The sequence below is a fragment of the Pan paniscus genome, chromosome 9 (assembly GCF_029289425.2).
Source record: "Pan paniscus chromosome 9, NHGRI_mPanPan1-v2.0_pri, whole genome shotgun sequence".
Classification (NCBI taxonomy): domain Eukaryota; kingdom Metazoa; phylum Chordata; class Mammalia; order Primates; family Hominidae; genus Pan; species Pan paniscus.
Window position 1 is genome coordinate 123,607,123 of NC_073258.2, and position 23,689 is coordinate 123,630,811.

Sequence of the window (23,689 nt, forward strand, 5' to 3'; positions counted from 1 at the left end):
ATTTTTTTTTAACATATTCTAACCTGTTCTAACCTCTAAGCATTTTCTAATGGAACAAAATAGATGAGGTGGATGAACATTTGTGGCTTTTCTTCAGAGACTCCCTTTTTTGTCTTAAAGAATTACGTCTGGTGGCACGTTGGCTCATGCCTGTAATCCCAGCACTTTGGGAGGTCGAGGTGGGAGGATCACTTGAGACCACGAGTTCAAGACCAGCCTGGCCAACATGGTGAAACCCATCTATACCAAAAATACAAAAATTAGCCGGGTGTGGTGATGCACACCTGTAATCCCAGCTACTCGGGAGGCTGAGGCACAAGAATCGCTTGAACACGGGAGGCAGAGGTTGCAGTGAGCCGAGATGGCACCACTACACTCCAGCCTGGGTTATAGAGTGAGACTCTGTCTCAAAATAAATAAATAAAATAAAAATAAATGATGTCTGGTGAGATTTGGGCCTAAAAATATTTTAATTTAAAAATAAAAATAAATAAAATTCAAAAAAAGAATTATGTCACATCTTTGCCACTGTAACTAATAATTAAATGAAATAGGTGTAGTATATCTAGCTGAAGTAGTTAAAAAAACTAGGTGAATTCAAGCAGTTTTTAGTATTTTTACCCAATTTTAGATGTTAGTATACTCTTGTTCCATAAAACTTACGTGAAATTTTGAATTTTGCTTGATTGCTCATTTAAAAATGTAAATAAATTCAACAGTCCAGTATCTTTGAAAAAAAATTTCTTTTGAGACAGGGTCTGGCCTTTCACCCAAGCTGGAATGCAATCGCACGATCATAGCTCACTATAACCTCGACCTCCTGAGCTCAAGCAATCCTCCTGCCTCAGCCTCGGCGAGTAGCTGGGAACACAGGCATGCACCACCACATCTAGCTAAATTTGTTTTTAAATGTCTTTATAGAGATGGGGGTCTCATCATGTTGCCCAGGCTGACCTCAAACTCCTGGGCTCAAATGATCCTTCTACCTTGGCTCCCAAAGTGTTGGGATTACAGGCATGAGCCACCATGCCCAGCCTGAAAAATGTTTATAGCCAGTAATTTATCTCAAACTAGGACAATATTTTTCATTATTAAAAAGTGTTCTCAAAAGAAGCTGATCCGGAAGGAGAACATTTGGGGGCTTTCTTCATTCAGAAACTCTCTTTTTAGTCTGAGGTCAAAAGAAATAGTTTTATTTCCAGTAATAAAAGGGAAAAATATTTATTATGAACTCTTTAATTGTTGATTTATTAATCGCTATTTTTGTTAGTAGTTATAAGTTAATTTACTAAACAATTTTAGGGTGTATTTATTGTCAGTGATTCCACAGCTGAATTTTCTTTTCTTTGTGCCATGGAGGAAACTTTCTTTAAGCTCTTATATTACTCTCTGAAGGGGCCATTGACTTTTCCCACCACTTTCTCCAAGTTCAAATATCTAAAGGCTAATTGTATTTAAAATTGTTCCTTTACCATTTTCCAATATATATGTACTTCTTCTTGCTCCTATTATTTTTTTAAGAGATGACTCCTATTATTTTTTTGAGACGGGATCTTGCTATGTTGCTGGAGTGTAGTTGCTATGCAGGATTCGATCATCGCACACTGCAGCCTTGAACTCCTGGGCTCAAGTGATCCTCTTGCCTTAGACACCTGAGTCTGAGTGACTGGGACTATAGGTGTGCATCACTGACCTGGCTTCCTATTACTTTAAAAAGAATAGAGATGAGTTTGACCTAACAGTGACATAATGATATGTGTAACTTAGTGAATTCTAGTCAGTAGCATAAACTGATGTGTTTTTTTTTTTTGAACCGTTATTCATATGTAGACGTGTGTGTGTCTCTCCTCCCGATACAGATTATATGTTCCCTATGGGTAGGAGCTAGGGTTTGTGCTCATTTTTAATCTTCATAGCCAGTAGCCTGATACACTGAAAAGGCTGAGTAAACATAAGGGAAATTTAAAATGTATCTCTTCCATCACCTCCAAACTGTCTACTCTTTATTATAACTTGAAGTTTATATGGGGGGAATGGCATTTCTAGAGCAGTAGTTTGCTAACCTGGCTAGATATCAGAATCACCTGAGAATTTTTAAAAGTGATTTTTTTGACCAGGTGCGGTGGCTCACGCCTGTAATCCTAGCACTTTGGGAGGCCAAGGCGGGCAGATCACCTGAAGTTGGGAGTTCGAGACCAGCCTGACCATCATGGAGAAAACCCGTCTCTACTAAAAATACGAAATTAGCCTGGCATGGTGGAGCATGCCTGTAATCCCAGCTACTCAGGAGGCTGAGGCAGGAGAATCACTTGAACCCAGGGCGGTGAGCCAAGATTGCACCATTGCACTCCAGCCTGGGCAACAAGAGTGAAACTCCATCTCAAAAAAAAAAAAAAAAGGTGATTTTTTTTTTTTGCTTCACTCAGACCAATTTAAATCTCTGAGAACCTGAGCAACAGTTTTTCTTTTTTGTTTTTTTTTATAAAACTCCTTGAGTATTTCTAATGTGAAGCCAGGTTTGAGAAGCATTGTTCCAGACTAGAGCAGTGGTTCTCAGCCTTGGTTTCACATTGGAATCAACTGGAGAATTTAAAAAGTATTGATTCCCTGGATGAACCACTGAAATTCCAGTTCAGCTCATCTGGGTTGCACTCTAAATATGGGGAGTCCGCCACACTCCCCAGGTGATTCTAATATTTAGCCAAGATTGAGAATCACCGATCTAGAGCAGTGGTTCCTAAGCATTAGAGTGCACCAGAATCATCTGGAGGGCTTATTTAAAAAGCTTGATGGACCTCATCCCCCCAGATTTCTGATTCAGCAGGTGTAGGGTGGGACCCAGGGATCTGAATTTTCTGCATGGCCCAAGGTGTTACTGCTGCTGCTATCAGGCCTACACTTTGAGAACCACTGATCTTTTCCTTCTCACAATTTAAAGTGCTTATGAACCACTTTAGATGCTTGTGAAAATACAGATTGTGATCCAGTAGGTCTGGGGTGAGATGCAGAGTGTGCATTTCTGACAAGTTCCCAGGAGATGCAAGGCTGGTGGTCCATGGACCTCACTTTGATGAGCAAGGGGCTAGAACAGAGAACACAAAGGTTTTATCAAAATCTAAAAGTCAGAGTTGAGTAAGTCATTATCTACAGAGCATTGATGTTTTCCATGGCTGATAGGATTATTCAGTTGATTTGTGGGTAGGAGGCGGGAAGCTTGGGTACCAAGTGTGGAGGCTCTTGGTTTGTTTTGTTTTGGTTTTTGTTTGAGACAGGGTCTCACTCTGTCGCCCAGGCTGAAGTGCAGTGGCACTATCTCAGCTCATTGCAGCCTCCGCCTCCCAGGTTCAAGCGATTCTCCTGCCTCAGCCTCCAGAGCAGCTGGGATTACAGGCACCCGCCACCATGCCTGGCTAATTTTTGTATTTTTCAGTAGAGATTTCAGGAAATCCTAGAAATCAGTAAGAAAAAGACCAAATTCCAAGGAAAAATACACAAAAAGTATAAATGAACAATTCACAGATTGTTCCTCTCATTACTCTTAATTTCCAGAGCTTTCTTTATTATCCTTGCTTATTCACAGATTGTTCATTTATACTTTTTGTGTATTTTTCCTTGTTAATAAAAGTTAACAAAGAAAAGTTAATATATATGGCTATTACACATAAAAGAGGTTACTCAATCTCAGCCTATTAGAGAAATGCAAATTAATACTATAACGGGATTCTATTTTTCAACTATAATTAAACTATCAAAATTCTTTAAGTTTAATGACCCTGTGGGCAAAAAATACGGTCAAGCTGGTGAGAGCATAAATTAGTATAACCAGTACGGAGGACAATTTGTTAATGTCTACTTAAAACACAAATATACTCCTTGAGAAAGTAAAACATAATGGCTAAGAGTATGGACTCTGGAGCCAGGTTGGTTGGCACTGCCACCTGCTAGCTCTCTGACGCTCTGCAAGTTACTAAACCTCTCTGTGCCTCAGTCTCCTCATCTTTAAAATGAGGACAGTAATAGGACTTTCCTCATAGGCTTATTAAGAAGATTAAATAAATGAGTTAGGCCACGTAAACTCAGCATTTTGGGAGGCCAAAGCGGGCAGATCATTTGAGGTCAGGAGTTTGTGACCAGTCTGGCCAACATTGTGAAACCCATCTATATTAAAAATATAAAAATTAGCCGAGCATGGTGGTGTGTGCCTGTAATCCCAGCTACTTGGGAGGCCAAGGCAGGAGAATCGTTTGAACCCAGGAAGCAGAGGTTGCAGTGAGCCAAGATTGTGCCACTGCACTCCAGCCTGGGTGACAGAGCAAGACTCCATCTCAAAAAAATAAATTAAATAAATAAATAAATGTATAGAGAGTGCTAAGATCAGTGACTGGCCCATAGCAAGTATATAGGTATACATATAAGTATAAAAGTGTTTGACATTATTTTTATTTGACCCAACACATTTTGCACCTAGTAATTTATCCTAGATATTTGTGTGCAGTTTTGAAATCACATCTGTACAAAATTGTTCATTTCAGCCTTATTTGTAATAGCAAAAGATTGGAAGCCACCCAAATATCTGTCATTTGGGGAGTAAATAAGTTATGGTACATCCATACGGTAGAGTACACTGCAGCTGTTAAAAAAAAAAATAAGGACACTCTCCATGAACTATGAGGGATAACTTACCAGGATTTCTTATTAAGAAAGAAATTCAAGGTGCAGTATGTTAAAAGTGGAGAGGGGCCAGGTGTGGTGGCTCATGCCTGTAATCCCAGGACTTTGGGAGGCTGAGGCAGGTGGATCACTTGAGGTCACAAGTTTGAGACCCGCCTGACCAACATGTGAAACCCTGTCTCTACTAAAAAATACAAAAATTAGCCGGGCATTGTGACGGGTGCCTCTAATCCCAGCTACTCGGGAAGCCCATGAGAATTGTCTGAGCTCGGGAGGCAGGGTTTCCGTGAGCCAAGATCGCACCACTGCACTCCAGCCTGGGCGACAGAGTGAGATTCTTGTCTCCAAAAAAACAAAAAACAAAAAACAAAAAACAGTGGAAAGGAATAAAAATATATATTGTATTTTCATGGCACGTATAAGAAATCGTGGACGGCTACAAAAGTAGTTAATTGCAAGAGGTGGAGGGGGAATGGGCGGGAGCACAACTTTTTACTGTGTACCTTTTCAAATCTCTTAACTTTGAACCATACTTATGTATTATCTTTTAAAAATTAAAATGGAAAAATAGCAACAAAAATAGGAGGAGACATTTATAGTATAAATTTTGTAGTAACCCTTATAACTTCACACCCCTGATTGCTCACCCCCCTAAATTGCATTTTATGCTTGTAATTAATGGCTAGGGGTAGAACTATTGATTTTTAAAGTCAATTGTTCTGCAGTCTTTTTGCCATTTTGCATAGATCTGCTGATTGTACATTAACATACATTGGAAAAATCACCTTTGAATACATGACAAAATCTTAATCACATGATGTGTGAAGCGAGGAACCGATGTAAAAACCAACACACACTAGAGGGCACCTAAGTATCACGGTCAGGCAGTAACTTTGCTGGTGAATAATCAGTTCTTACTTTTATTCATGATTTGTTCACTAGCCTAAAGTATTTGTCTGAAACTCATTCCACTTTGAGTCCATTTGTAATCACCGTTAAAGGAAACTGTGTTTTGAAAAATGAACTACCTTTCTATCTTGATTCTAATGTTACTTTAAAGACTGATGAAGGTGAAATTTAGTATGGGTTCAGAAAAGAGTTAGAAATGCTCTATACATGTTATTCGACTTTTTCCTTGTAATTTCTTGGAAAGAAATTACAGATAGTTTACAAATGTGATATGGTTATTGAATGGCCTATAGTCAAGACAATATAAAGTCACAAACAATTCACAGTCCTACCTTCAATTAACACATCTTTGTGGCTGTTGCTGAGACAGCAGGTCAGTCAGCCAACAGATATTTATTGAGCACCAAATGTGTATTAAATATTAGGTACTCTTCTCAATGCTGGGATATTAACAGAAAACGAGACAGGCAGAGCACCTATCTTGAAGGAGTTTACATTCCAGTCATACGGCAAAGATAAGAACCATGTAACAAAATAATTTCAGATACTGATAATACCTCAAAAGAGACTGAATAAACTGTATTTAAGAAAGTGATGAGACTGAGCGTGGTGGCTCACTCCTATAACCCCAGGCTTTGGGAGGCCGAGGCAGGCAGATCACCTGAGGTCAGAAGTTCGAGACCAGCCTGACCAACATGGAGAAACCCCATCTCTACTAAAAATACAAAATTAGCTGAGCGTGGTGGTGCATGACTGTCATCCCAGCTACTCAGGAGGCTGAGGCAGGAGATACGCTTGAACCCGGAAGGTGGAGGTTATGGTGAACTGAGATTGTGCCATTGCACTCCAGCCGGGGCAAGAAGAGCGAAACTCTGTCTCAAAAAAAAGAAAGAAAGAAAGAAAGAAAGAAAAGAAACAAAGTAATGAGAGAGAATAAAGTCCTTTATTTAATAAAGTGATGACTTTAATAAGTAAACTGGGGGTTGGGCATGGTGGCTCATGCCTGTAATCCCAGCACTTTGGGAGGCTGGGGTGGGCGGATCACCTGAAGTCAGGAGTTGGAGACCAGCCTGGACAACATGGTGAAACCCCTGCCTCTACTAAAAATACAAAACTTAGCTGGGCCTCGTGGTGCGCACCTGTAATCCCACCTACTCAAGAGGCTGAGGCAGGAGAATCGCTTGAACCTGGGAGGCGGAGGTTGCAGTGAGCCGAGATCTCGCCACTGCACTCCAGCCTAGGTGACAGAGTGAGACTCCATCTCAAAAAAAAAAAAAAAAAAAGGTTAAACTGGGATGTCTAGCCAGGTGCTTGGGGAAGGTCTCTCTGAGGACGTATCATTCAAGTGGAGGTGCGAATGGATAAGAAAGAGAAAAGTATGCAAGATCTAGAGGAAGAGCTTTGGTTGGCCCCATCCCTGGTAGCAGCATTTTTGCTAGGGAACAACGAAATATTGGAGAAAAACTAAAACCAAAACAAAATACTGATTTGAGAGTCAATCATGGATTAAATCCTGGCTCTTCAGCATAGCCCGTATTAGCTCAACCTCGTCTCCACCAAAAAATGCAAAAGTTAGCTGGCCATGATGGGGCACGCCTGTAGTCCCAGCTACTCCAGAGGCTGAGACAGAAGGATCACTTGAGCCGGGAGGCCGAGGCTACAGTGAGTGGATCTCACCACTGCACTCCATCCTGGATAACAGAGTAAGACTCTGTCCCAAAAAAAGAGAAAAGAATTAAGATTAAGAATAAATAAAAATAAACCTCACCTCACCTTCCTCATCTATATATGGAGGAAGCAAACAAGGAATATAAATATATATCATATATATATATTTCTGCTTCGGAGGGCTATTTGAAGAATTTATACAAAGCTACGGACTCGGGGCAGACACTCAGTGAAGAGAAGCTATCGTTACCACTAGGCACTCCTTACACCAGGAAGAAGATTCCACCCAGGGAAGAGGCCCTTCTAACCAGCTCTCTCTTTTTTTAAGGCCGCATTGCCTCAAAATGAAAGAGATATAACTTCAGACAGAGTTAAGAACAAAGTGTAGGCAAAACAATAACGTTCACATGCCCTAGGAGGCCGTTCGATGGGGAGACTCTCAAAAGACTGCCTACAAAGGGAGCCTATCCAGGCACACCCCACACTCGCCATGCTCTCTTGAGGATCCCCAGTCAATCAAACACTGTCCTAGGGATTACAGAACGCTACAATCTTGTATGCAACTAGTTGACAGTATTTAACAATTGCATGTGGTCTCAGATACTGTTTCAAATATTTACACTTTAAAATAAGGAATTTATTAATAACTCTGGATCATGTATTTGGTACTTTAGTTTTGAAGTACAATTTCATAGGGTAATTCTTTCAACATTGCTTAATGTGACGCCATGTTACCTTCAAAATAAAACTCAAACTCTGAGTGGTACGAAAGGCCCTTCCTGACCTGGCTCCTTCCTGCTCCTGTAGCCTCATCCTTCATCAATCCCTACTTGTGTCAAACGCCTGGCCATACTCCAGGAACTCACAGAGCCCAGACCCGGCATTTCCTCTAGCCCCTTCCTTGTTCATGCTGATGGGCTACTCTTGCCCTGGCTTGTTTGCTTAGGAAAACCTTATCCTCCTTTTGAGATTCAGCTCATATGTCTCTGCCTTTGTAAAGGCTTTCTGAAGATCCTCCTTCCAGTACCTCCCTCATTCCTGAACATCTCCTGCAGAACCCGTAACCCCACACTGCACTGTCTTCATCATGTAAAGATGACTGTCTACTCCTTAAGATCATGAACTTGTTCATCTTTGAATTCCCAGATCCTGGCATACAGCAAGCACTAGCTAAATATTTGATGAAGAAATGTAATTTTTAAATACTTTTTCTTTGGTTCAAAATTTCATTGTTTTCAAAATGAAAAAAAAAAAGCGGAGGGGGGATTAACAAGAACTTGTGCTGTTAAACACTGGAATTTGAAGTCAAAAGACCTGATTTGAGTCCCATTTGGAGCCATTTATTATTTTGGCAAATCACAAACTCTTACTGAGTCTTCTTCTTCCTCATTAAAGTAAAATTACAAATGTTTGCCTTATACCACAGACTCAGAATTATTGAGATGATCAAATGAGATATGCAATGTGAAAGCTTTTTATAATCTTACAGCCTTATATAAATATAAGTTATATTTATTATTGAATGTTTGGTTTAAATTTACATCTCCTAATGTGGAAAGTTACCACCTAAAGGATATATTGCTCTTTTTCATAGTTTTAAATTTAGTGAAACTTTTGGTTGTCTATAAGATTAAGCTTTACCTTTATTTAAGTTATGGTCATTTTTTTGTAATTATATTTGGTTAGAAACATAGAATTATCTTATAGGATTCTTCAGATGGGTGGTGTTTTTGTTTTGTTTTGTTTTTTTGTTTTTTTTGTTTGTTTGTTTTTTTGAGACAGAGTCTCGCTCTGTAGCCCAGGCTGGAGTGCAGTGACGCGATCTCCGCTCACTGCAACTTCCGCTTCCCTGGTTCAAGCGATTCTCCTGCCTCAGCCTCCTGAGTAGCTGGGATTATAGGCGTCTACCACCACGCCCGGCTAATTTTTCTATTTTTAGTAGAGATGAGGTTTCACCATGTTGGTCAGGCTGGTCTCGAACTCCTGACCTCGTGATCTGCCCGCCTCAGCCTCCCAAAGTGCTTGGATTACAGGTGTGAGCCACCACGCCCGGCCTGGTGGTGCTTTTGAGTCCCACCTATCCTATTATACTTGTAAGAATTATTCTTCTACAGAGTAGGAACTCTATAGATGTTCATCGATTGATACATTTTCTTATCTTGCCCTCTGCTATTACTACAAGAGCACTTACTTATGACAGCATAATTTCAGTTGAACTTTATGATTTTTTTCAATATGAGCCATTTTTAAGGCCTCTTTCTTGTGTGCACTGTTCAACACTTAGCTGCTTAAACTACCAATTTGTATGATCTATAGAGTGACACTTCATTAATTTGACATTATTGAAGAGGGATCCATAAGAAAAAAAATTTTTCCACATAACCAAAGCATGCCCCTTTGAAAACCAGAAATTTAACATAAATTTCTATCATTTTTAAGGATAGTTTTCAGAATGTACCTGGCATACCTGATAATTCTATGCTGCCTTACACAGGTCATATTGCACCGTTCTGTAGTGAAGTAAAAAGCTATGGCAATGTGATCGCTTCTTTGCCTCTTTGTTAAATGACCCAGACTGCTATGAGCCCGCGGTCATTTTCTGCTGCTGTCTGTATCTGCTCTTAAGGAGCTTATGGCAGAATGGGAAGCAGACATGTAAACAGTCAATACCAAGTGAAAACTGCTGTGCTAGTATCAGATAAGGTCCCCAAGAACTCAGAAGAAAGGTGCCTGACTGTCCAGGGAAGTCAGAGGGGGCTTCACACAAGAGGCAATCATGGAACTCATTCTTTAAAATGAAAAAGGGTATTTTTTTGTTTTTATTTTTGTTTGTGTTTTTTGAGACAGAGTCTCGCCCTGTCACCCAGGCTGGAGTGCAGTGGTGCCATCTCAGTTCACTGCAACCTCTGCCTCCTGGGTTCAAGCGATTCTCCCGCGTCAGCCTCCCAAGTAGCTGAGATTAGAGGTACCCGCTGCCATGCCTGGCTAAGTTTTGTATTTTTAGTAGAGGCAGGGGTTTCACCATGTTGGCCAGGCTGGTCTTGAACTCCTGACTTCAAGTGATCCACCCGCCTCAGCCTCCCGAAGTGATGGGATTACAGGTGTGAGCCACAGCACCCAGCCCTAAAAAGAAGAAGTTAACAGGTGGAAGTGGGTAGTAAGGGCACTTCAGGCAAAGGGGGCAGGGGCAATGGCATGAAGTCGTGAAAGAACACTATTTAAGTAGAAAGCTGTGAGTACAGAAAGAACTTCTATACTGCTGGTCAAGAACTGGTAGTTGGTCAATTAAATCAAATATTTCATGGAGGTAAAAGGCAGAATGATAGTTACCAGAGGCTGAGAAGGGTCTCGGGGGTAGGGAAGATGAAGAGAGGTTGGTCAGTTGGTAAAAACATACAGTTAGATAGAATGAATAAATTCTAATATTCCATAGCAAAGTTAGGTGACTGTAGTTAGTAAAAATGTGTTGTATATTTCAAAATAGCTAGCAGAGAGCATTTGAGATGTTCCCAACACAAAGAAATGATAAATACTCGAGGTGATGGATACCCCACATATCTTGTTCAATACACATTCTGTACATATAACAAAATATCACATATACCCCATAAATATGTACAAACATTATATATTAATACAATTTTGTTTTTAAATTGGTTAAAGCAGATATGAAAAATGATAACTATATACCGTAATTACTTGACTTTCCCTTAACGTATATAAATATACACTAATTCACCAGTTTTTTTACCAAGGGGCCAAGGTCTTTTCTAGCAGTGCAGATTCTATTGGTTGGAGTTTCATTGTTTTTCTTGCATCAGTTTGAGAGCATCTATGATTTGCAGTTTTGATTTCTTGATAGCAAAGTACAAACTTAAAAAACCTTAAGAAACAATTTAAGAACATAATTTCTAGGTGTGTTTTGTTTTTTTGTTTTTTGTTGTTTGTTTGTTTTTTGTTGTTGTTGTTTGTTTTTGAGATGTAGTCTCCCTCTGTCAACCAGGCTAGAGCGCCGTGGCATGATCTTGGCTCACTGCAGCCTCCACCTCCCAGGTTCAAGTAATTCTCATGGCTCAGCCACCGAGTAGCTGGGATTACAGGCGCCTGCCACGACGCCCAGCTAAATTTTGTATTTTTAGTAGAGATAGGGTTTCGCCCGGCTGCTTTCAAACTCCTGGCCTCAAGTGATGCTCCCACGTCAGCCTCCCAAAGTGCTGAGATACAGGCATGAGCTACTGCACCTGGCCATAATCGCTAGGTTTTTGTGAATGCTTCCCCTAATCTTTTATAGTTCCCCCCGCCCCCAACATGTTATTTTGCCATTTGCTTTATTGGGTCATTCTAAATCATTTAACTAAGTTTTCATGAATATAACAACTCTCTATTCATGCTCAGATTTCTTCAGATTATCTAATCTTTAAATACATTTCCTAATTTTAACAACAGGTACAATAGGAATAAACAGGTTTGGGAACAAATGGAAAAGACTCTTGGTAAACATACAACTCAACAAGTGGAAGTAGAAGTACCAAGGTGTACTAGAGAGAGCCTAGCAGCCGTAAGCATTTAGCTATGGCCTCAGGATATCTTCAAGACCAGAAAATGTCACTTCATCCAGTGAGTTAGTTAAGGAGAAGGTGGATAGTGCTGTAGTTGTATGTGGCTAGATTGTGAGCATGAGAATATGGATATTTAGGTTAGAGAAATTGGCAGACGTCTTTCATGCAGGCCCTTGTATGTCATTTTAAAGCAGAAGCTCTCATATTGTGTTCCTCGGACCAGGAGCATCAGCATCACCTGGGAACTTAACACAAGTGGAAATTCTTGGGCCCCATGCCAGACCTCCTGAGTCAGAAACTCTGGGGTGAGGTCCAGCAATCTGTGTTTTAACAGGCCTTCCAAGTGATTTTGATACATGCTCAAATTTTAAAACCCCTGTGTTAAAATGTTAGGCCTTTCCTCTAAGTCATATGAATTCATTGAAGAATTTTAGTAGTGGAGCAATTTCAGTGCAATGTGTGAGCTTTGTGATTTTTTTCTTTTTATCTCTAATGTGTCCATTCAGAGGTCACACTTACATATTCTTAGTTATGGAGAGTTTAGATTGCTGGATAATCAGTCTTTCTATAAGTTATATGAGATATTCCTAAAAATCTCTTTCACATTCTTAAAAATGGCCATTATTCATTTAGCATATATTTATTTATTTTATTTTACTTATTTATTTATTTTGGAGACACAGTCTCACTCTGTCACCCAGGTTGGAATGCAGTGGCGCCATCTCAGCTCACTGCAACCTCTGCCTCCCGGGTCCAAACGACTGTCATGCCTCAGTCTCCCAAGTAGCTGGGATTACAGGCGTGAGCCACCACACCCAGCTAATTTTTGTATTTTTAGTAGAGACAGTGTTTTGCCATATTGGCCAGGCTGGTCTCGAACTCCTGGTTTCAAGTGATCTGCCTGCCTCAGCCTCCCAAACTGCTGGGATTACAGGTGTGAGCCACTGTGTCCAGCCTAGCATACATTTATTGAGAGATGATTATATGTCAGACATTGTCATAGGTGCTTGGGATACATCCCTGAAAAAAACCAGACAAAAATCCCAGGCCTCCTGAGGAAGGAGATGGGCAACAGACAAAATAGATAAATTAGTGCATTGGTGCATGATAAGTTTTATATTTTAAGGAGGTAAGGAGACAAATAAGGCTGGCAGAACTGCTAAGGATTGCTGAGGTGTTGGGAAATCACAACTTTAAATGGGCCATGAGGCAGAGTCTCCCTGAGAAGATATGGAGGAGGTGAGAGGGCACGCCATGCGAATATTTGGAGAAAGAGGATTTCTGGAAGAGGGAGTAGCAAATGCAAATTTCAGGGACTGAAGATGGGAACAACGGAGAGTGGAATGGAAGATGAAGTTCTAGTTTCCACCTTATTTTGTCAACAGCCGGCTACCTGGCTTTAAAATAAACCACACATCGAACCAGATAAACAAGTCGATTATATGTATTCTGATATAAATGCAAGTTCAGTGAGCAACCCAGATTGATATTTTCATGCCGTCGTATTTATTGACCATCTAGATGCCAGGCACATTCAGAGCATAGCACAGGTGAGTAGTACCCGTAGAGCTATACAGCAAGACAGCCCTGCACATGGTCCGTCCTTTTTCCTGCCTTCCTGGAATTTACAGTCCAGAAGGGGGGAAAAAAAAGCAGTTACCAGGGTGATACTTGTTACAAAAGCAAAGTACAGAGTACTAAGGCCATGCGCTCAGATGCAGCTATTGTAGCTGCCTCTGGGGTGGCCGGGAAGGCTTTCTGGAAAAAGTTATATTTCAGCCAAGGCTGAACAGTGGATGGGATGGGTCAGAATAAGTGAAGTGGGCCAGGCACAGTGGGTCACGCCTGTAATCCCAGCACTTTGGAAGGCTCAGGTGGCGGATCACTTGAGGTCAGGAGTTCGGGACCAGCCTGGCTAACAGGGTGAAACCCCGTCTCTACTAAAATTACAAAAATTAGCCAGGCATGGTGGTGCACGCCTGTAATCCCAGCTACTCGGGATACTGAGGCAGGAGAATCACTTGAACCTGGGAGGCGGAGGTTGCAGTGAGCCAAGATTATGCCACTGCACTCCAGCCTGGGCAACAGAGAGAGACTCTGTCTCAAAAAAAAAAAAAAAAAGAATAAGTGAAGGGGCAAAGAAATTCCCTAAACAAGTGAATTTCCAGGCAAAGAATGGCCTATGCAAAGACCTAGAGACAATGGTGCCCCTGGCGCATCAGCGAAACTGAAAGGTACAGCAGGAAGGGAGCAAGGGGCCACAGCTGAAGAAGTAGACAGGAACCCGAGGCCACAGGGCCTTATAAATCTTTGAAGACGGAGGGTAATGGAAAAGTATTGAAGGGTTTTTAAGTAGGTGACTGACCATTAGCTTGGGGCTTTTTAAAGTTCAAGTATCTTAAGCTGAAAATGAATGTAGAAAAAAATATATTCAAAAGTTTCGTGGCCAGGCACGGTGGCTCACGCCTGTAATCCCAGCACTTTGGGAGGCTGAGGTGGGCGGATCACCTGAGGTCAGGAGTTCAAGACCAGCTTGGCTAACATGGCGAAACCCTGTCTATACTAAAAATATGAAAAATAAAAAAAAAAGTTTCAGTGTCACCCAATTCTCACTGAACATCTATGTGCATGCTAAATACATTATGAGGTAATCTATAGGAACGGAGACTATGGCCAACAGCAGAGACAAAATATTTCATGTCTTTTGCCTCTAAACAGCTGAATAATACAAACCTTTGGATAATTGAAACAGCTGTGCTAAATATCAGGGTTGCAGCCTCACAATGGCAGACTGGCAGACAATTTCTATCATTGTGTCTCCGCCTCTTTTGCTGGCTGTGTATAAACACAGGCGGCAGCAGTGCTGGCGTGAGCAGGTGTGAATCGACACACAGCAAGGTATATTAGAAATAGGGTAAAGAAATAAATACTTCAGCTCACTCCTTAGCCAAGTTAATGGAGAAATGCTCACTGAATCCAGTATTATGCCTGGAAGCAAGGAATTGAATAATAGGTGTTGGAATGATGGTAAGCTAATACTACTTAAAAAATCAACTCTATTTAATTTGGATATGTGCTAGCTGTCAATACTATCAAAGAATGAGAATAACAAAGAACCCAATAAATTAATGTGGGGCTCCCCACAACATCTAAACATAAGGTCAGTATTAAAAACAGAATATAAAGGAAAAAAGGCAAAACCTCCAGTGATTGCAGAACTTAACGGTAACATCCTTATTTAAACATGTTTCAGTGTGTCTTTACGTGGATTCACTGACTCACATACAGCTCTTGGTAAAGCATCAACTTTTTTTGTAGTGCTGTCTGATTCTCTAAGAACCTGATGAGTTTCTTTGAGCAAGAAGTAGCAGCCCAATCTAGCTCAGCTGTACTCAATCTGAGTTGCTTTCCTACCTACAAACCCTCACTTCAAAGCAAGGAACATAATGTACAATTTTTTAATGGCTCTAGACCCAGGCACTCAGCCGCTCTGCTCTGCGCCTTACCTCAGTGTAAACACCTCATCAAGATTGCCTGCGCTTCAACAATAGCAGCCAAATGCAATTCGAGAACCACAAGCCTTTGAAGTCCTCCCTGCAAAGGCCGGTTTTCTAGTCTGGGATAATGACAAGCCATGATTGCTGTCTTTGTTGTATCTTTTCAGTAGAGAAGCAATTATAGGCCCCAATTTAACAGAATAGACATTACACAGCTTATGATGCTCAAAATGCAATTTCATTTGATCATTTTCTCGATTTGATTGGTATTAATAGAATGGTTCACAAAAAAAAAAAATAGCTGGCAGAGGTTGTGTCCCATTCCACTTTGAAAGAGATAATGTAGAAGTATGCTTTACTTGCCCAGGGATCTCACTGGGGTGATTCAGCCACTGTGTTCTACCAAAACAGCCTGTGGAGGGAAATATTGTATATCCTACATTTTCTGGACTAGGAAGCGTGGGACACTGTATTTTTAATTTGTAAACTTTTCGCCAGTGCTATGTAAGAGATTCCGTCATTGTCAATCAAACAGTATCAACAGTAATACCTGAATTAACTAAACTAAGTCCCCTTTATTTCTTAGACACTTACAAAAGTCAGGGAATCAGCATCCTCATGGCAGATCTATGAAAGAGTTCAACTTCCTTTTTTCCCAGGCTCCAGGCGACAGTTTCTCTCAGTCATCCCCACTTTGAGGTTTGAAAAGGATGATTTCCTTGCCTGCTAAGTCAGCTTAGTTAGTTTTTTTACTCTTGACCTTCATTTCTCCTCCAAGATAGAGTTGATTTTTCTTTTAAATGAGTCATGTTTCTGTTGAACATCATGGTTATATGGGATTGAAACCTTTGCTATAATGTTGATAAAAGCTGTGAAATCTAATACTTTTATAAGGATCTAGTGTTTCATCTTGAACTAGCACTGTGAGAGGGACTGAGATAGAAATATGATAAATAGCTGGCCTTGGTGGCTCATGGCTGTAATCCCAGCACTTTGGGAGGCAGGCCGATCACTTGAGTCCATTAGTCTGAGACCAACCTGGGCAACATGGTGAAACCCTGTCTCCACTAAAAATACAAAAATTAGCTGGGTGTGGTGGCACATGCCTGTAGTCCCAGCAACTTGGAAGGCTGAGAATCGCTCGAGCCCAGGAGGCGGAGGTTGTAAGCCCAGATCATGCCACTGCGCTCCAGCCTGGACCACAGAGCAAGATCTGGAAAAAAAAAAAAAGAGAGAGAGAGAAAGAAGAGAAATAGCTCATTTATAGTTCTAAGCTTTTCATTTTAGCACAAGTTGAATTGTTTCATGATGTGAAGTTTTCCATTTGCCATGTAGGTTAATCATTCAAAACCTGGTGATTACTTCTATTTGTAATCAGAAGAATTTCATGATCAAACAGTCCATTTTTGTTTCATGTTTTAGGAATGAAAATTAAAGCACAAAAATGTTAAAAAGTTTTTATTTTTTCCCACTTTCAGATCAACCTTTAAGTATTCAAACATTCACACCATCTATCTGCCCTATCTCTCTATATATAAGTACAGTAATTGTGATAGTTACTTTAGTAAAGTTAATAGAGATAGCTCAGGTAGAAGTAAGGTTACACCTGAAATAAAAGAAAGAAAATGTTGTGTTTTGTCCAGGGAAGCCACATTGAGTGGTCAGGAATGAGGGTATCTTCATTGTCAAACATTTACTTATCACTTAATATTTAACAAATATCTTACCTCTTTCTTATTGAATACAAGTCTGAAGTCAAGGTAAACAGCAGAGGGGAGGCTGGGTACGGTGGCTCACGCCTGTAATCCCAGCACTTTGGAGGCCGAGGTGGGCGGATCACGAGGTCAGGAGATAGAGACCACCCTGGCTAACACGGTGAAACCCTGTCTCTACTAAAAATACAAAAAATTAGCCGGGCGTGGTGGCGGGTGCCTGTAGTCCCAGCTACTCAGGAGGCTGAGGCAGGAGAATGGCGTGAACCCGGGAGGCGGAGCTTGCAGTGAGCCGAGATTGTGCCACTGCACTCCAGCCTGGGCAACAGAGCAAGACTCCGTCTCAAAAAAAAAAAAAAAAAAACCAGCAGAGGGGAGATCTGAACACAAACAGGACAGATCCCAAAACCCAAGTTCTTTCTAGTCATACACCTTGCTGCTTCTCCACTACACAGCCCACCAGAGGAAATGTAACAAAACGCATGTAAAGTCCTAAATCTAAATTTTACAACTAATTACATCAGTTCAGAAGGGACAGACTTGACAGCATTTCTAGGCAGTGGAGCAGAGAGTGGGCAGAGGAGGCTGACCTGAGTACTGCAGCACAGGGGAATGAGACAGTCAGTCCTGTAAATAAGAGCAGGCTCACAGGAGACCAGGGTCAGCTTCTACCCGCGCAGAGCTGTTGTCCGAAGAAGGAGTTAGTCTGTTCTGTGTTATTCCAGAGGGCAGAGGGATAGAAAATACAGAGACATATATCTGCTCATATAAAGAAAAGCTTTCTGGCATTCAGATTGCTCAGTTAGGGAGCAATATGTTTATCATGCATGAAACAGGTTTCTTTTCTCCTCCTCAACCCGTAGAAGATCTTTAAACATATACTAATACTGACAAACAGGTAAGTCTTGCCAGGAAATGGGGCATGAATTTAGGCAGACAGCGAGTAAACATCTACCAGGGATGGTGTGGATGTACTGGAGAACTGGATTATCTCCAGAATCTTTTCCAGCATTAAGATTGCATAACTTTAAGTTTGCTTCCTGCAGTACATCCTGATGGCTGGAATTCCACATGACACAGACACTAATTTCTTGATTTAAAACAGGTAACTAATGGAGGCAATGAAGGGCCCTTAAATAACTTAGGAACCTAAATCCTGCATCGCTGCCTTCATTCATGGTTCCCAAACCTGGCTGCAGATTAGACCCACCTGGGGAGCTTTTTATTTATTTATTTATCTTTTTATATTTATTTATTTATTTATTTATTTATTTATTTTGAGACGGAGGCTCACTCTGTCGCCCAGGCTGGAGTGCAGTGGCATGATCTCAGTTCACAGCAACCTCCGCCTCCCAGGTTTAAGCAGTTCTCTGCCTCAGCCTCCCAAGTAGCTGGGATTACAGGCCCCAGCCACCACGCCTGGCTAATTTTTTTTTTTTTGTATTTTTAGTAGAGACGGGGTTTCGCCATCTTGGCCAGGCTAGTCTTGAACTCCTGCCCTCGTGATCCACCCACCTTGGCTTCCCAAAGTGCCAGGATTATAGGTGTGAGCCACCGCGCCTGGACTTAAAAAATTTTTTTAAATAGTATATAGGGAACTTTTAAAATATATTGATATCTGGGGCCACCCCCAGAGCTTATGATTTAATGGTTTTGAGGTGGGATCAGGGCATTAGTATTTTTTTTAATTTCCTCGGTTTTTCTAAGATCTAACTAAAGTTGAGAACCACTGACTTTACATTATTCAAATTCTCTGAGTACCAAAACTACTAATTGTGCAGGTCTAGGATATTTCTAATAAGTGAGTTAGCAACATTGTTGCATGTGCAGGCTCCAGAGATAGACCACCCAGCTCTACTACTTACTAGCTGTTGATCCTGGGCAAATTACTTAACCTCTCTGTACCTTTGTTTTCTCATTTGCAAAAAGGGGGTAATAACATATGCATACCTAATAAGGTGGTTGTGAGGATTACCTCAGAACTAAGGGCCTAGGACAGATGCTGGCACACCGCGAGCATTCCATGTGTAGAAAACATTGTTATTTCTGTTGTCGTCATCATCTTGGCGTATAGTGTTATTTCATAGTGTTTCTATTGGTGTGATCAAACGTTACTTGCTGCATCCAGTTCAGATAACTGTTCTAAAATTGGGTCCCCTGAGTATGTACTGAGCATGTAAAGTAAGTAATAGTTTGACCTTAACGCACCAGTTTTCTCTTCGTGTCTGCAAGAGAAAACATTGTTTATTCCCATTCTCCTTAAGAACAATCAGGTCCCTGAGGACTGATGAGATGAATCCTTGAAATTAACTGAAAATAAAACCTAGCCCAGCAGGACCGTTTTCTAGAGTGCACAGACTTGAGTCCCACGGCTCTAAGACTAAAATGAATCCAGTTAACATGCTGTATGTGTTTTACCTACCTAGATCTCCTACCCCGTCAGAGTAACAGACAAGACGTCTATTCAGAATGCCAAGGAAATGGAAAATGCTGCCATCGATCCTGAAGACAAATGGCATCAAAGAGCACAACAGCTAAAGGTTACCTGCTAGATTGCATTTTAAGTGTGTTTCAAGCGATACTGCTGAATATAAGTAATGATCGTGACTGAGTTCTTATCACTTAAGGGTTTATTTTCATGCCTGAGAATAATTACCCACTTTCCTATGGGTAAGACTGACTTCTGCTCAGAGGAGCCATTGCCTGCTCAGCCAGCCAACCCTACCTGTTTTTCCAGGGGTTCTGTTTGCTGGAAGAAAATAATCATATCACACTTCCAACATACTGAGTTAGAACCCCACACAGAAGGAAGGCATGGAAAGACATGCAGGAAAAATCACAGTTCCAGAGAATTGTCCAACTCTGTGCTGCTCCCAAATCTGATTCCTTTTGGAGTTGGCAGTTACTTATTATTCCTAGACAATGGGGACACTATTCCTGAAAACTGGATGAGAATTCCCAGAGCCTCACCCAACCCTCATTTTCAGAATATAAAAGCTTACCAACTGGTCATTTAGCGTGATGACATCCTTTCTGGCCTTGGGTTTACTACTTTGAAATCATAAATGTGATTTCAGGGAAGATTTTTCTGAAATTCTCCACACTGTTTTTCTAGAAGAAACAGAAAAAGGTCAGACACAATGGCTCACACCTGTAATCCCAGCAATTTGGGAGACCAAGATGGGTGGATCACCTGAGGTCAGGAGTTTGAGACCAGCTTGGCCAACATAGTGAAACCCTGTCTCTACTAAAAATACAAAGATTAGATCAGGCCCGTTGGCTCATGCCTGTCATCCCAGCATTTTGGGAGGCCGAGGTGGGTGAATCACAAGGTCAGGAGTTCGAGACCAGCCCGGCCAATATGGTGAAACCCCATCTCTACTAAAAATTACAAAAATTAGCTGGGTGTGGTGGCAGGCGCCTATAGTTCCAGCTATTCAGGAGGCTGAGGCAGGAGAATCACTTGAACCTGGAAGGCGAAGGTTGCAGTGAGCCAAGATCATGCCACTGCGTTCCAGCCTGGGTGACAGAGCAAGACTCCGTATCAAAAAAGAAAAAAAAAAAAGATTTGCCAGGCATGATGGTGCTCACCTGTAGTCCCAGCTACTAGGGAAGCTGAGGCAGGAGATTTCCTTGAACCTGGGAGGTGGAAGTTGCGGTGAGCCAAGATTGTGCCACTGCACTGCAGCCTAGGTGACAGAGCAAGACTCCATCTCAAAAAAAAAAAAAAGAAAGAAAAAGAAAAAGAAAAAAAAAATAGAAAAAGCACTAGAAGCTCAGGTTTTTCTTGACCCGTGTGTGTGGAGCCACCCTTGGACCAGGCTTTATCGCTGCCTAAGAAGAGATGAGTCCTTTGAAAATTACTGAACCTATAGAGCCTGTTGACATCAGTTAAAACTATATACAGTGATAAACATAGTAAAAATAATAATAAGTTTTACCTGAGCTTCAGAGAGGTTAGAAAGAAGGGACAGCCCGAATCATCTCTTTTCCTCTCCAGTGGCCTCCAGGCCTCTCTTAAGAGTTGCAAAAAAAGAAATAAAAAGTCATTCACCCAGAGCTTCCTGAAAGTTGATGCCAGTGAGGCCATACCTAGAAGTTGAGAAGATGGGGACTGAAATGTCTCATGGCTGTGGGATGTGGAGGACAGGATCCACTACCAGATGTGATAGAGAGCCAGGGGAGCTTGGTCAACAGGAACCAGGGACAAAGGAAATACCTTAAGATTTGCCATGCATTATGGGTAATGGACTGGGTCACGAGAGATGAATTTCTGGGCCTCAGCCTGCCATTTACTTGATGCATGACTGGGCAAATCTCAGCTTTTTCAAAACCTTAAATTTCTTCTTTATTAAATGAAGGATTAGTCTAAATGACCTTCAAGGTCCATCTCAGCTACAAAATGCTAGAATTCTATGACCATGTATTTCTAGTTATTTAAATTATTATAGAAAAATACATTTGAAGCATGTAAGATTATCGCAACCTGTAGCTTTCATAATTGTCACTAAGGAAAACCATAGGATTCTCAGCTAATGATAAAATGATCGAGGTAAAAAGCTTTGCCCAGTGGCAACATCATAACCAGTGAGGTTTATACAGGGTGCAATTATTGCTAACTGAAAACTTTTCCTAATACCCACCATGATGACTTGAAATATAGTCGGCATTGGCAATTTTGGATAGTCTCTATGGAGACTGAAGAAAAAATGATAATAATCAAGGTAAAATCACAGTGCTTGATTTATGGCATGACCTTTGACAGAAGCAGTAAAACTTTTGTATGGAAGAAAATCAGAAGAAAACCAAAAGAATGCTTTTTATTCCCTGCGTGTACTGTAATTAATGCGCTTATAACCCATTCCTGAATGAAGAAATTGTGGAGCAAAACATCTAAAAAGTGTTATTGACCTAAAATGACAATAACCACAAATGGCCTAAGGGATGTTTCCCATTCTTTAGGTGGAAAGGATTTGTGGACTGCCCACTGCGTGCTACACACCAGCCCAGCACTCTGGGACACAGACACTTTAGGCTGCCTTTCTTTTTCCTCTTCAACTACCCAAGTCCAATGCCTTCTTTTTAGTGCCTCCTCAAGGGCCACCTCTGCATGGAGATTCCCAGCCTCTCCCACCCTGCTCCTCTGCCCTCAGCTCCTGCTGTGTCTGTAGTCTGGGCCACTGGCTCAGGGCCTGCCATATTGGGCTGTGTCTCATTAACTGCTGCCTGTGTTTCTTTTTCTTTTCTTTTTTTTTTTTGAGACGGAGTTTTGTTCTTGTTGCCTAGGCTGGAGTGCAATGGTAGGATCTTGGCTCACTGTAACCTCCGCCTCCTGGGTTCAAGCGATTCGCCTGTCTCAGCCTCCTGAGTAGCTGGGATTACAGGCACCCACCACCACGCCCAGCTAATTTTTGTATTTTTAGTAGAGACGGGGTTTCACCATGTTGGCCAGGCTGGTCTCGAACTCCTGACCTCAGGTGATCTGCCCGCCTGGGCCTCCCAAAGTGCTAGGATTACAGGCGTGAGCCACTGTGCCTGTGTTTCTTTTGTACCCACTACACTACAAGATCTTTTAAGGTACCGATTGTATTTTTCTCTACATCCCCTACCACAATGCTTTGCCCAAGACTGATGCTCAGTAAATATTTACTGACTAATTAAAGAAACATTTAAAGATCATGGGCCAGGCACAGTGGCTCATGCCTATAATCCTCTTGCTTTTTCGGAGGCCAAGGAGGGAGGATTGCTAGAGGCCAGGAATTCGATGTTACAGGTGCCACAGTACTCCAGCCTGGGCAATAGAGCAAGACCCTGTCTCTAAAAAATACAAAATGCAGATAAAAAGATTATTTAGTGTATCTCCAGGAGAAAATGGACCTCATTTGAAAAGTTTTTCTTGAAAAATGACTTTCAAAGTTTCATAAACCTACCCTAACAATAATAACCTTCACTAATGTGAAATATCTTTGTGCAAAATCAAAATATTTCACACAACAAATATTTATTGAGTATCTACTGCATTCCAGGCACTGCGGATTAGGTGCCTGGCCCAAAAGATATGGGGGAAAAAAAAAAAACAAGCAAACAAACAACAACAAAAATTCTTTAAAACAATAAACAAAACTTGAAGAAAGGTTGTTTTTTGTAGTTGTTGGTTTTTTGTTGTTGTTGTTGTTGTTTTTGAGACCGAGTCTCACTCTGTTGCCCAGGCTGGAGTGCAGTGGCACAATCTCGGCTCACTGCAAGCTCCGCCTCCCGGGTTCAAGCCATTCTCCTGCCTCAGCCTCCTGAGTAACTGGGACTACAGGCACCCGCCACCACGCCCGGCTAATTTTTTGTATTTTTAGTAGAGACGGGGTTTCACCGTGTTAGCCAGGATGGTCTTGATCTCCTGACCTCGTGATCCGCCCGCCTCGGCCTCCCAAAGTGCCGAGATTACAGGTGTGAGCCAACACGCCTGGCCCGTTTTTTCTTTTTAAGGCGGAGTTTCACTCTCGTTACCCAGGCTGGAGTGCAATGGCACAATCTTGGCTCACCACAACCTCTGCCTACCAGGTTCAAGCCTCCCAAGTAGCTGGGATTACAGGCATGTGCCACCACGCCTGGCTAATTTTGTATTTTCAGTAGAGATGGGGTTTCTTCATGTTGGTCAGGCTGGCCTCAAACTCCTGAC

At 41.5% G+C, this 23,689-nt stretch overlaps 1 protein-coding gene and 1 non-coding gene across 13 annotated transcripts in view; both read left to right on the forward strand.

Annotated features, from left to right (window-relative positions):
• JHY (junctional cadherin complex regulator) overlaps positions 1–23,689 on the forward strand; it is a 77,059-nt gene that overhangs the window by 22,603 nt on the left and 30,767 nt on the right. For 8 of the 12 annotated variants that reach the window (XM_034933912.3, XM_034933915.3, XM_063608846.1 and 5 more), the window contains exon 4: positions 19,443–19,556. The exons of 3 other annotated variants lie outside the window; for them this stretch is intronic. In XM_034933912.3, the coding sequence (XP_034789803.1) occupies positions 19,443–19,556 (114 nt within the window). Of the gene's footprint in view, positions 1–120; positions 942–19,442; positions 19,557–23,689 lie in introns of those variants that run through there. One more of the 12 variants, XM_055095002.2, reaches the window with a different exon arrangement.
• On the forward strand, positions 21,575–21,714 carry LOC112441335 (U4 spliceosomal RNA). Its single transcript, XR_003029259.1, has one exon. It is a non-coding gene; the product is annotated as a U4 spliceosomal RNA (small nuclear RNA).